At 40.9% G+C, this 13342-nt stretch overlaps 1 protein-coding gene across 1 annotated transcript in view; it reads right to left on the bottom strand.

Moving 5' to 3' along the window:
• THSD7B (thrombospondin type 1 domain containing 7B) overlaps positions 1–13342 on the bottom strand; it is a 713545-nt gene that overhangs the window by 32495 nt on the left and 667708 nt on the right. Inside the window, exon 20 of the mRNA XM_060257141.1 lies at positions 1286–1431. Coding sequence (XP_060113124.1) covers positions 1286–1431 — 146 coding nt within the window. The remainder of the gene's footprint in view (positions 1–1285; positions 1432–13342) is intronic.

The raw sequence follows: 13342 nt of genomic DNA, 5'->3' as shown, positions 1-13342 counted from the left end.
TAAGTATACTTGTATAGATCTGTCCTCTTGGAAGCATCCCAGGCAGCTCATTTAAACCAGAAGTATAGTGTGTCCAGTTCTTCATCTGGTGCTCAAGACTAAGTAAAAGAATGAGAAGGTCTTCCCTACTTGTATTTATGTGTTTATATGTTTTTTTAAAAAATATTTAAATGCTGATTTAAATGTTTTGGATCCCTAGTCAGGTGGAAAGGCAGCACACAAATGTATTAAATGTATAAATAAAACAAATATTTTTGTCTGGCTCCACACAGATGATAGTTCGTTTGCTCTGTCCATCAAAGCACATGTGTCCAGTTCAATGGCCTTCTGTGTGAGGTGGTGTGTTTCTGGTGGGAGAGAGGCCAAGGCCCTTTGGCAGAAGATAAAAGTGGCCCAATTGGACCTGAAGCTTTGTTGTACATATTAATATCTGACTGCAGTAATAAGATGTTATGCATGAAGAAGGGTATTTATTTCAGAAATATGGAACAGTAACTATTTTATAAATGTCTCTTACAAATATTTCATATCTTCCTCTCTGCCATATTTTCTGAGTTATGATCTAATTAGTTGATGTGACAAAAAGTAAGCAGAACTCATCCTCCTCATACCAGTCATGAGAAAGTTGAGCGTGGAAAATCCAGATTGTTTTATGTGAACACAAGATGATGGATCAAATGTTTAGATGAAGCACAATCCATGAGATAAAAAGGGAAGACAGAAAATGCATACAGGAAACTGCAGTTTGCATGAAGACAGAGAAAGGTGTACAGGCTGGAGATGCTGACAAATAGGTGTATGTATTTGATGCACCACAATTCATGCCAGCAGTTACATTTTCAGACCATTTTTAAAAAGTAATTGCCCCAAAGAGAACAGTCATACTCAGCGCTTCATACAACAGCTTGAAACTATTCCATTTCAAGGTCTTTTGATATACAAGCTACTCCATATTCTTAGCACAAAAGTCAGTTTTGTGAGTGATAGTATTTTTGAAAATTAAATCATGCTATAATCTCAATCTGCTATTGTGAAAAAGATTTATATGGGTGCTGTTAGATATGAACATTTCTATTATCTTTGTGATTACAATCAGTGTTTAATCAGCCAATTGTTTCTGTGATAGAACACACCTTGAGTTCCTCCTCAAGTTTTAAAACATATTAAATGACAATAACCTATAACTTATCAAAGATCTACTGTTGTTTCATGTTCTGGAACTGGAGACATTAATTTTCTACTTATGATGGCAACAGGTGGCTTTTAAAGAAGCACCCAATAGTACCTCTATTCTGCATGGAGACCACTCTCCAAGCACCCAGCTGTAGCAGGGTTTTGCAGCACAGTTTCTGTACTGGGTGAGCTCAGCTGGGCACAGCCTTCCTTCTCCTTGGGCTTGCATAATTACAGATCGGGTACGCAGCATCTGACCTAAAACAAGCAGAGAGATTATGATTAAATTTTGTTTCCAACATGTTCCCCAGCTTACCCTCAGAGGTTGCAATCCAACACACAACCTGCCAGCCACCAAACTTTTGAGCGACAGCTTTTTCAGTTGCAGTGCCAGGAAGGTGTGCATATGATTTGCTATGAGAAAGAACAGAACACCTTGAATAGTCAATGGGCAGTCAACGGCAGAGATTTCAGTCCCCATCAGTAAGAATGGAGAAGCTTGGAACAAGCACCAGGGGATACACTTTGCACACAGGTTGTCTTCCAGCCACGGATCAAGTCTGCCCTAGAGCAGGGGTGGCTGAACTGTGGCTCTTTCTCAATATTATGTGGCTATCAAAGCCCCCACTGCCCTGCCAGCTGGCTTAGAGAAAGCATTTCTATCTTTAAATCATTTCTCCAACCCAAGCCAACTGGCAGCTTGGAGAATGTATTTAAAGTTAACGCTGCTTTCTTTCCAACTCTCTCCTCATCTTCCTTCCTTCTCTCAAACATTCTGTGTGGTTGTTACTTTAAGCAAGTTTGGCCTAGAGTATACTTTGACCGCCTTACTCGAAAAGGCTTTGCCATCCATTTTACTGGCTCCCAGTGCATTTCACTTCTGCCTATAGACCTCCCCCTTGCATAGATAAGGAAGCTCCAAAGCTATAACCACAATAACACTGATATAGTAATGAGAGAATATAAATACAAAGCTGCAAGCTATAATTAGATACATCCTGTCCAGGGCCACGGCAGATTTCCCCACTCCCTCACTTAATGAGACTCTTTGTTGGATACTCAACCTGATAAAGACAGAAAGCCTGTCCATGCAATATAATCATCAGTACTGTATGGCTAACGTCCAGAAGGCTCTTCCCTTTTCAATAGCAAGCTGTCTTCTAATTGGAATATTGCAAGAGAAAACATTTCTTCTTCTGTCCTTCCTCTGTGTATGGGCAGCAGAGGATTTTTTTAAAAAGAGATTGCTGATACTTTAATGAATAGCATTCAGCACTATTATTCCAGAAATGGTAACCTAATTTCTTGCTCTATTCTCCGAGTTAGGGATATTTCACTGAAACTAAATAGGTTTTTAATGGAAATTGCAAGAGTGGTTATGGACAGTAATGGCCGTGACAGCGCTTGTAATTTTTCAGTTACAATAAATGTAATTTGGTCATAAAACTCAAACTTTCTTTGGCAGAAAAAAATGCAGTCAAAACATATAGCCATTCCTTGTGCAAAATGCAGCATTGTAATACTTATTGATTAGCGGCATTGTGTCACAATTCATGACAACTTATTTAATGAAGGGAATCACAGTGCAAGAAATATTTACCGAAGTATGTTTTAAAATAACCCCTTTGATTGAATCTGGCAGCACTGAGGCTTTATGAAACAACACAAGATGTCATGGACAACATGTTGTGCTTTTCCATTATAACAGTTGTAAACCATGATTTCTATAAAAGTTGGTTGCAGGAGAGGAAACAAACTCCATAATAAAGATTTCTCTCTGTGTAATCATTCATTATGATCTACAATATCTTTATTGATTAACATACTGTGGAGGAAGATAAAAGCAGCTGTAGAGGCTAGTTTGTCATCAGTTCCGTTAAGCCTCTGCCTAGAGAGATGGAACTTAAAAATGAGTTTAATTAAGGAAACCGTGAAGCATTTCTATCAGCTGCTACTAATTAACAAAGAATAGCTGACAAGCTTCTGTGAGTCAAATGTATACCTCCTGGCACCAAAATAACAGACCATGTGCACTTAGGTGATAACTCCTAGTGCCAACAGGGCTTATAATATCAGAACATTGTGCATTCTGTCGATGTCACTGGTCTCTTTTGAATCCTTTCAGGGTTTTTTTCATTCCTATTGCAGATGGGCGCGAACCTGCCCATGACCCTAAATATGTGACTAAAATTGCCTGGGTCATGGTTTATAAGCTGAGGTCCCTGCAATCTTGCCTCAATGACCCTCCCACAACCCTCCATGTGGGTTTTGGAGGTTCAGGTGTCTCACAGTGGAGCATGTTGGCAATATCCAAGGCACTGGTGCCAATCGATTATGATCATCAAAGCAACAGGAGGATGGACTTTGGCTGCCCTGGAAACACCAATAGTGGCCCTCCAAAGCTTGATAAGCAGCACTGCCCACCTGTAAGAGAGCTCTATGGGGACAGAATGATATATATCCTCAGCTGCCTGACAGGTGTTGTTTTCTGTCAGCAGCAGACATGCTGCATGTGAGTTAGAGGCAGAGACAGAGAGGGAAGGGAATTGGAAGTCATTCCTCCTGCGAACAGTGGGGTTGCGGTGGTTGGTGCTTACTCAGGGCTCTGAGGCATCTGCCCTTATACTCACACTGGGTAGAGGGGCATTGGTTCCCAGCTGAGGACCCCCATATTGGGCTTTGTGACTACTAGCTCTGTCTAGCTGGGAGTGTGTGAGGTGAAGTGAACTCAGGGTTCTGAGCAACCTGTCTCTCTGCTCCTTCTGGGCAGAGGGGCTTGGCTGCTAGTTGCCTTGCCAGAACACTCCATTCCCGCATACTTATTTCTGAACAACCCTTCCTGGCTGGGGTTGGGTCAGATGGACTCTAGGCTTTAAGTCACGTGACCTTCTGCTAACACCAGGCAGAGGGGCTTAGTGACTGAGTTCCTTAGCTGAGGACTGCCCACTGGAATTTATGAACACCTCTCCCTGGGGTCACTTCAACACACTCCTGAACCTGTGGCTTGATTTCCCCAGAGAAACATTTTTCCTGAGGGCACCCACTTTGCGGTGAAAATTTCACTTTTCCAGGTCCAATAGACCTAAGAAGGAAAAAATGGGAAACACATACACACACACAGCAGTAGCAAAGCCACAAAAAACAGCTAAAAAGCTTAGCTGTTTTTTTTGGGGGGGGGGGGGCTTTTTTCTGCAGTCCGTTTAAATGGGGCACATTTAAAGGTACTGCAGAAGAAAGCCCCCAAAATAGCTGAGCCAAAGGGGAGCAGTCATATCTTTCAAGTCAAATCTACTGAATGGCCTTTCAAGTTAAACCTACTGGGACAAAATTCTGGGGGAAAAGCAGTTAGAAAGCAGGCTGAAATACATTGATTTTCTTTTTCCCAAGTTTTGATTTGCATATCCTCTTGGCAAATCTCAAACTGAAAGACAGAATTATAAATAGTAATTATAAATTGTTTATTTTTGGAATAAAAATATAATTTCAAATCATGTTTATGGTATTGCTGATGTACTAAGAATGGTCTTACTGAGATCAAACCCACCCACTCTAGCAACCATTCTCCAGTAATCACAAGCTGGATACCCAAGAAGGATTCCATGTCATTAGCTTCCTGTATCAGAGACTCAGAAGTACATTACTTTAGAATATTGAAGGTATATTTTTTGGTGGCTAATGGTTAAGCTCTCAATTGAGGCATTATAAACTTTGTTTGTGATAGATCTGAACCTGGTTAAGGGCCATGTTAATGCACTCCTTTCCTCCTTTTCCTCATGTGAAAACATCAAGAATGGATTTGGAAATATTGAACTTCCTCCAGTTAGTCCTCATGTCCAAATCTGAGAGATTTATCTAAATGAATTTACGTAATTTCTGTCTCAGTGACTGGGATTCTTAACATAGTTTAATCTCTGTTACTGGGATTACAAAGTATCTCCATAGGGTTTTCAAGGCAAGTGACTTACAAAGGTGGTTTGCCATTGCCTTTCTCTGCATAGTAACCCTGGAATTCCTTGACAGCAGGTTTGCCAACATCCAGGTGGGGTCTGGAGATCTCCCAGAATTACAACTGATATTGTAGCAGCAACCTTAGCTGCTGGTAGTCAGGCAGAAACGAGGCCACAGGCGAAATCAGGAATAAACAGCCGTTTATTTAACGTGGACACAGACCCCAGACCAGACTCATGTCTAAACAAATCTGGGAGCCCCGATTTCAGGAAGGTCTACAGTTTTATAGTCACAAACAATCATTTCTAGTAAACACTCACCCAATTACAGGAAAGGACTACCCCATATCCCATACATCATTACAAGCGTCACATTACTAAAGGAACAAGGAGGAGACAGGGAGGGTCTTTCCATACATGGCATTGATGTTGCTAACACTCTTGCAGCAATATCCTTCATCAAAAACACATTTGCACCTTTGACCTGCTCCCAAGACATTTTCCAAGGTATATTGCTCAATGCTTATTCCAGCCAGTTTCTAGTTCCTCTTTTCGGCAGCTGCGGCAACACAGGTGGGTGAAGGATTAACTTCCTCTTTTCCTTACTTTCGCAATCTAGAAGGGTTATTTCACTAGCGTCTAGCAAGCACTTTCAAAATCTCTTTGACCTTTTGTTTCCTTGCCCTTGTGCCTAATTGATGGCTTTCAATGTACCTCATTTAATATCTTTTCATTTCAGCCCTGCTTCAATATTCAGATGACAGACTGTGGAGAAAGTGGCTCCTTTGAAGGAGGGCAATATATATCACTGAGGTCCCTCCCCTCTCCAAACCCCCAGCATTTTCCCAACCCAGAGTCTACCACCTGCTTGGTGTCCCCTTTCCAAATACAAACCAAGGCCAGTCTTGCTTATTTTCTGAGATCTGACAAGATTGGGCTCACCTGGGCTACCAAGGTCAGGGCACATTTAGATATACTGAATAATTCAAGGTTGTTTAAGAGATCAATCTCCGAGCAGTGCTCAAGAGGCAAAAAAGTGGGGGAAGTGTGGCCCTTTTCTAGCTGTCTGGTTTTGCCTAGAAGGGCCCATTTCTATTGGTCTTGGTCACGTTAGTGATCATCATTATGACTGGAGACAGTCTGTAAGTTGCCTGAGACACATTAGAGGTGGTGCCAGTGTTGCAATGCTAGCTATTTCTTTCTCAGACTCCTGTTTTTGCTTTTTCACTCCCTTAGCTGGTTGAACACAAGATCACAACTGAGACAGCATCAGCCCTCACTGCAGCACTGCAGGATTATCCTGTTTGTCAAACACTTTTTTGAACACGGCTTGAAATGTTTCCAGAGCTATTTTGATTTAAAAAAAACAAGCCACAGATTCACATTCTTCCTCTCAGGGTCTGTGTCCTCCTTGCCATCATCCTTCTGTTCTTACTATAAATAAATCATGACCAATGGAAGTAGTGACTCAGTTGTAAAGGGTGTTTCCTGAATCTCCTCTGGGTAGCATCTTCTGGGATTATGTGCTTAAATGGAATCTATAAATTCAAGTTTATTTTTTTACACTTTTTCTCCATTCCGGCAAAATTCAGTGGCAGCAATACCGAGAAAATCATTGTCTTTACAGAACCTAGTAAACCTACTGATTGTTTTATTTAGCTTCTGCTTGAAAGAAAATTCCCCATGCACACCAAGGACAGGGCTGCACTGGAAATCTAAACCAAGACCTGCTAACTGCTGTGTCTTTCAGACCTTTGGAAATTTCAGCAAGTGTAGTAAGGTGAGGTACTGTTTATAAAGACCAGTAGGGCTGCATGCGGCCTGTGTATGTTTGTTTGTTTGTGTGTGTGTGTGTGGTTTCCAACTGGCTGAATATGACATCAAGATTTGCTTCCCACTTGATTACATTCAAGAGATATATTCCTATATTGACATGGTTTGAATTATCTTCAGAGCAGTTTCTACAATCAAGATTTAGAGCCAGGCATTATCAAAAGTCACATCCAAATAATATTGTGTGGATTACAGGTTTTGTGTGTGTGGGTGGGTAATCTTTGTTTCCTTTTCCTTCTCTCAGCAGCCCCACAATCTCTGGAAAGTTGCTTCTAGTGGGAGGGGTCCTTCAGGAACTGTGTGGGCCATGGTGATGCTGAAGTGGGAATTACAGATCTGGCGGGAAAAACAGGAGTTCAAATTAAATCCATAAAAGGAAAGTCCAATGTGTGCATGTTTGGAAGGCTTCAGCCAGGATACTTTTTTGTCTTGTGGGGCATATAGCCAGGGTTTTTCATTTGGGGGGCCAGAGCGGTGTAGTGCATCGAGGAGCGGTGTAGTGCATTGGGCCCTGGGAGACCTGAGTTCAAAGGTCCACATCTGCCACAGAGGCTGGCTTCATGCCTCTGGGTTCACCCCAAATTCTCAGCCTGGCCTACCTGCAGGAGGCTGCCTGGTTTGGTGGCCCTGGCTGGGTTCTTGGCAGTCCCCACTGTGCCTGTTGCTCACCACCCCACCAGTAGGTAGAGAAGCAGCAACAGGGAGGAGCCCACCTGCAACCCCAGTGGCGCCCAGTCCATGTCTCCATGGCCCAGCCAGTTAGGACTGGAAGTAGGGAGGTAGGGAAGCTGAGCCACACTACAGCAGGAGCAGCAGGGAGGGCAGAGGGAGGAGCAGCAGTGGCAGTCCCTTTCCTCTGAGCCTGTCAGTGCCAAGCAGGGTGCATTGCCCCCCTGTCCTTCTCCCTCTCCCTCTCTTGGGGACTGCACTGTAGCTACAGGCCTGGGGGGAGGGGCAGGACTGTGCTGGTGCAACACCGTGGAAATCTGGGAGTTTGAATGCTCAGACTCTGCATGGTAGCCAGCTATTAACATTTACAGATTGCTTCCCTTCAGCTAGGGGAGGGTGGTGGGGGAAGAGAGGCTTCTCAGTCCTGCCTTAGCACTTCTCTTGCCCCAAGGAAAAGTGCTCTGAAATTTCTATCACAGGTCTAAATGAAGAAGAGGCTGGCAGAGAGAAGAGTGGGGCTCCCCGTCCAGTCAGTCTCCCCATTATTCAGTAGGGTGCAAGGCAGGTTCCTTGTCACTCTTCCTGTCCAAAGAGAATGGCAAAACTAGCGAGGAAGAAAAAGTGAATTTATCTGCAGTTCTTCACAAGTTACCCATTTTATGTGTTTATGGCTAATAATAAATCAGTTTGTATTAACATAGGGTCTACATACAAGTCTTGCACACTATTAGTTATAATACCAATATCTATTAAAGACAACAAGGTAAGTACTGAAAGGTTTCAGTATAGTAATAGTTGACCATCTTGCTGAACGTCTGCTGAAATACATTAACTTTTACTTGCTGCCTGTTCCATATTGCTCAGGGCTTTTTTGTAGCAGGAACTTCTTTGCATATTAGGCAACACACCCTGATGTAGCCAATCCTCCAAGAGCTTCCAGTAGGCCCTGTAAGAAGAGCCCTGGAAGCTCTTGGAGGTAGGGCTGCTAAGCCCTGGTCCGGGCGGGGAATCCCCTGCCTGGGAACCTCCCCCTACATCGCTGGCACAATGATGTCACCTGCAAGTGACATCATCAAAATGGTGGTGCCCATGCGGGGCCACTCTAGGCATTTTTTGGGAAGCTCTATGGTTTTCCCAGATGCTCTAGCCATTTGGAATGGAAACTCTATGGTACTTGGCAACCCTACTTGGAGAACTGGCTACATCAGAGGTGTGTGGCATAATATGCAAAGGAGTTCCTGCTACAAAAAAATGCCCTGGAATTTCTGTGGATTTTCTTCTAGTAAACTTCAGATTTTAAACCAATGTCCATATATTTTGAGTTTCACTTCTTCTTGTACTTGAAATTATCTAGAAATGTATGGATTATATTTGCATCGTTAGAACATACGCACACAAGAATGTGTCCATGTTACTGTGTGGAGTAATACCTATTGCCTCATCTCTTTGTTTCACCGATTCATTTGGGGACAGAACAATGTTTGTGGTCAGTGGCACCTTTAAGACCAACAACATATTATTCAAAGTATAACCTTTTGTGTCCAAGTACACTTCTTCAGATACAGAGGACTTAAACCTTGAATGAAACTTCGTTGGTCTTAAAGGTGCCCCTGGACTCACACTTGGTCCTGCTGCTTCAGACCAACACAGCTGCCCACCTGGATCTCTCTTCACTTGGAGACAATTGTATTTCCGTTTTAATTGCACCCAGTGCTTTTTTTATAGCAAAAGTCCCGCAGGAGCTGTTTTGCATATTAGAGCACACTGCCTGGCCTGGGAGTTTGTGGCTGCCACATGGCGGGTTGGGCCAGCCCAGGCAGAGCCCCACTCAGCACCAGCCCAAGGCTATCTGGCACTCTGGGCAAGGCTAACTTCTAGTGCTCCCCCCTTTGGGGGTCGAGAAGTGCAGCTGAAGCCTTGATCTCTGTGAACACACAGGGTCCTGGGGACAATCAATAACAAGATAAGGAACCCCCTCCTAAATGACACATGAAAGTCTTCACAAATTCTTCACAATGTAATAGTATATAGTCCAATATCAAACAGACACCTCACACTCGATATCAAAATTCACAGTAAGCAGTAAAATACATTCACTAGTACAAGCAGAAATTCTACTTGTACTATTCTATTGTACAATTGGCTCTAAGTTATAGCAAGTCACCTTAAGGAAGACATAGTTTGTTGAAAAGCTTTGCAAGCCTTTAGTACAAATAAGCCAGTCTGAGATTATAATGGGAATGGTTACAAGTACGGCAAGTGATGTAGATGCCCAAATTACCACCATTAAAAAAAAAGATAAGAAGAAACCACAGTGTCTTCACAACCTGTCACCTTTTGTAGTTCGTTTGTTTTATTTGGTTGCATGTTTTTACAGAGGAATTTCGATTTCTCCTTATTTATGTATAATCCTGCTAGTTCTCCGTATTCTTTTATCTTAGCTAACAGCAGTGGTGACACTTGAACCGGATTCTCCATTATGAACACTATATCATCTGCAAAAGCTTTATATTTATAAGAGAATCTTCTAATTTTTAGACCTTCTATTTTTTCATCTTTTTGAATTTGTTGTAACAAAATTTCAAGAGTCATTATAAACAACAATGGTGATAGCGGGCATCCTTGCCTTGTTCCTTTACTCACTTTCAATTCTTTGGTAAGGTCTGCATTTATACACAATTTTGCATGCTGATCTGTATATATTGCTCTTGTCATTTTTATAAATTGTTCCCCTAAATTAATTTTTTCCATTACCGCAAACATAAAGTCCCAATTTAAGTTGTCGAAGGCTTTCTCTGCGTCAACAAAAAATAAGGCCACTTCTTTTTCCGGATGCTTTTCATAGTATTCCACAACATTAATAACAGCTCTTACATTGTCCCTTATTTGTCTTTTAGGAAGAAATCCCGCTTGGTCTTTGTTTATAAAGTTGGTCAGGTATTGTTTCAGTCGCTCTGCTAAAATTCTTGTATAGATCTTATAGTCATTATTCAACAATGAGATTGGTCTATAATTTTTTACGTTTGTGCTATCTTTATCTTCCTTAGGAATCAGAGAGACTACAGCTTCCCTCCAGGTCTTTGGGATTTTCCCTTCTTCTCTTATCGTGTTTAACAACTTCAACAGTTTGGGTGTTAATTCATCCTTGAGAGATTTGTAAAATTTTGACGTGAATCCATCTGGCCCTGGAGCTTTACCCTCTTGCATTGCTTTTATTGCTGCTTCTATTTCAATTTTCTCTATTGGGTCATTTAATATCTTTTTCATATGTTCCGTCAAAGGTGCCACCTGAATGTTTCGTAGATACTCTTCCACTTTTTCTTTACTTACATTCACACCCTTGAATAAATTTGCATAGTATTTAAAGAATTCTCTTTTAATTCCTTCTTGATCCACTACTGTTTTCCCATTTGCCATGATTTTATTTATAGTCTTATTTTCTTTCCTTTTTTTTAATTGCCAGGCCAGGTATTTACCAGGTTTGTTTGCACTTTCAAACGATTTCTGTTTCAAATTTTTTAAATTCCATTCTAATTCTTTATTCAGCAAGTGTTTAACTTGGGATTGTAATATCGTAATTTCTTTTATTAATTTTTTCTTCCCTGGTCTTTTTTTTAAGTCCTTTTCTTTTTTATCTATTTCATTTTGCAGTGCTAACAGCCTTTCTTCTCTTGCTCTTTTGTCTTTATTATTCAATGTAATTAATATACCCCTCATTACTGCTTTATAAGTGTCCCATACTGTTGGATATTCCATATCATCCGTTTCATTTATTTGGAAGAATGCTGCAGTCTCCTTTTCTAAGAATGATACAGTGTCTTTATTTTGTAGTAAATCCTCATTAATTCTCCATCTTCTTGATTTTCTTTGCAATTTTGTTGACCAGCATATTGGATTATGGTCCGCCCAAACCTTTGGAAGAATCTCAATTTTTTTTGTTATGAGGCCCAAGCCTTGGGAACCCCACAACATGTCAATTCTGGAAAAAGAATTATGCCTTGCTGAGAAAAATGTATAGTCTCTTACCTCAGGGTTGAACTTTCTCCAAATGTCTTCTAGATTTTCCTGTTTAATCAACTCAAAGAAAGAATTGGGCAGCTTCCCTTCTTTATCATTCTTCTTTGGACTTGATCTGTCCAGGTTATTTTGTATTGTCCCATTAAAATCACCCATCATCAATACCTGGTCATAAGTCTCTTCGTCCATTTGTCTATTTATGTCTTTAAAGAATTTGTCTTTCGCTCCATTGGGTGCATAGAGTCCTAGTAGTAACGTTTTTTTCGCCCCTATCGTCACCTCAACAGCAATGTATCTTCCTTCTTTGTCTTTAAAGATTAATTTTGGGTCAAGTTGTTCTTTAATGTAAAAAACCACCCCTCTTTTCTTTTGCTCTGCTAGTGAAAAAAATTCCAACCCCAGATTTCTATTCCACAAAAATTTACTGTCCTTGCGTTGTATATGAACTTCCTGTAAACAAATTATATTACATTTTTGCTTTTTAATCCAATGAAATGTTCTCCTTCTTTTCTGTGGTGAATTTAGTCCATTTATATTCCAAGATAGTAATTTGTACTCCATTATGATGTTGGTTCTTTATTTTCTTCAAAAAAGCTATGCATCTCTTGTTCGCTTCTTATTGTAATCCTTTTGCCATTTTGTTCAAATCCAAGACCCTCTGGTATTATCCATCTATATCTTGTGCCCTCTGCACGCAACTGATCGGTTAGCTTCTTGTACTTTTTCCTATCGCTGATCACTTCTCTTGGTAGCTCTTTCATTATTTTAACTCTGCTCCCTTCTATTGCCCAGGCTTTTTGGTACCCTTTCCTCAAAATTTTCTCTGCCACTTCTTTTGATCTTAATCTTATGACGATGTCTCTTGGCAGACCTTTATTTTTCGCATAAACTGAGTTGACTCTGTAGGCACCCTCCAACATACTCTTAAATCTGTCAGGGTCTTCTTCTATATACTCAGTGATGATATCCACCATATAGCCTTTTAAGTCTGTGTCTTCTTTTTCAGGTACCCCTCTTAGACGCACTTGTGACTCCAGCAACTTACAGTCGTGTATTATGACCTTTTCTTGAATTTTTAGCAAGGCAGAGGCCTGTGTATCCACTTTCATCTCTACCTCTTTCACTTTATTTTGAGTCTCTTCCTTAAAATTCTCTATCTCCTTCTTAAGGTCTCCAACTTCTTTTTTAATATCTTTTTTTATTGCCAAATGCAATTTGTCCATAGCTTTTAACATTTTTGCCTCCAGAGCGTCAAATTGAGCCTGCATCTTGTCAAATGATTGGGCTCTTGCACGTGTTGTTCTTTCTACTGACATATAAAAAATCACCAAACCTTAAAAAAATCCCCACATAAAATTTAGCATCCAATCCAATAGCTTAGAGCCAGTTCTTTCAGATGAGACTAGTTTCGTTTTTCTCCCTTCTTCCTGAGCAAAGATATTGAATTTTAACAATTTTGACAGTTTTTCTCCCTTTTAAAATGGCAATCGTTATTTCTCTATGGTACAGTTCCAGCCTAGAGAGGTCTCTCTTCGTCTTTCTTGATCTGAGTCTTGGACTCAATTCCTTCCTAGTTCAAAGGTCGGATGTCACAGCTCTTGTTGTCCTTATAGGCTCTGATTTATTGTCCAGCCCCTTTTAGTTTCACTTCCTGTCACAGCTTAGACTGATCTCGTGTCTAATCTCGCAGTTTTTTGAGCTGC

The sequence above is a fragment of the Heteronotia binoei genome, chromosome 16 (genome assembly GCF_032191835.1).
Source record: "Heteronotia binoei isolate CCM8104 ecotype False Entrance Well chromosome 16, APGP_CSIRO_Hbin_v1, whole genome shotgun sequence".
NCBI lineage: Eukaryota > Metazoa > Chordata > Lepidosauria > Squamata > Gekkonidae > Heteronotia > Heteronotia binoei.
This window is presented reverse-complemented; position numbering and strand designations above follow the sequence as displayed.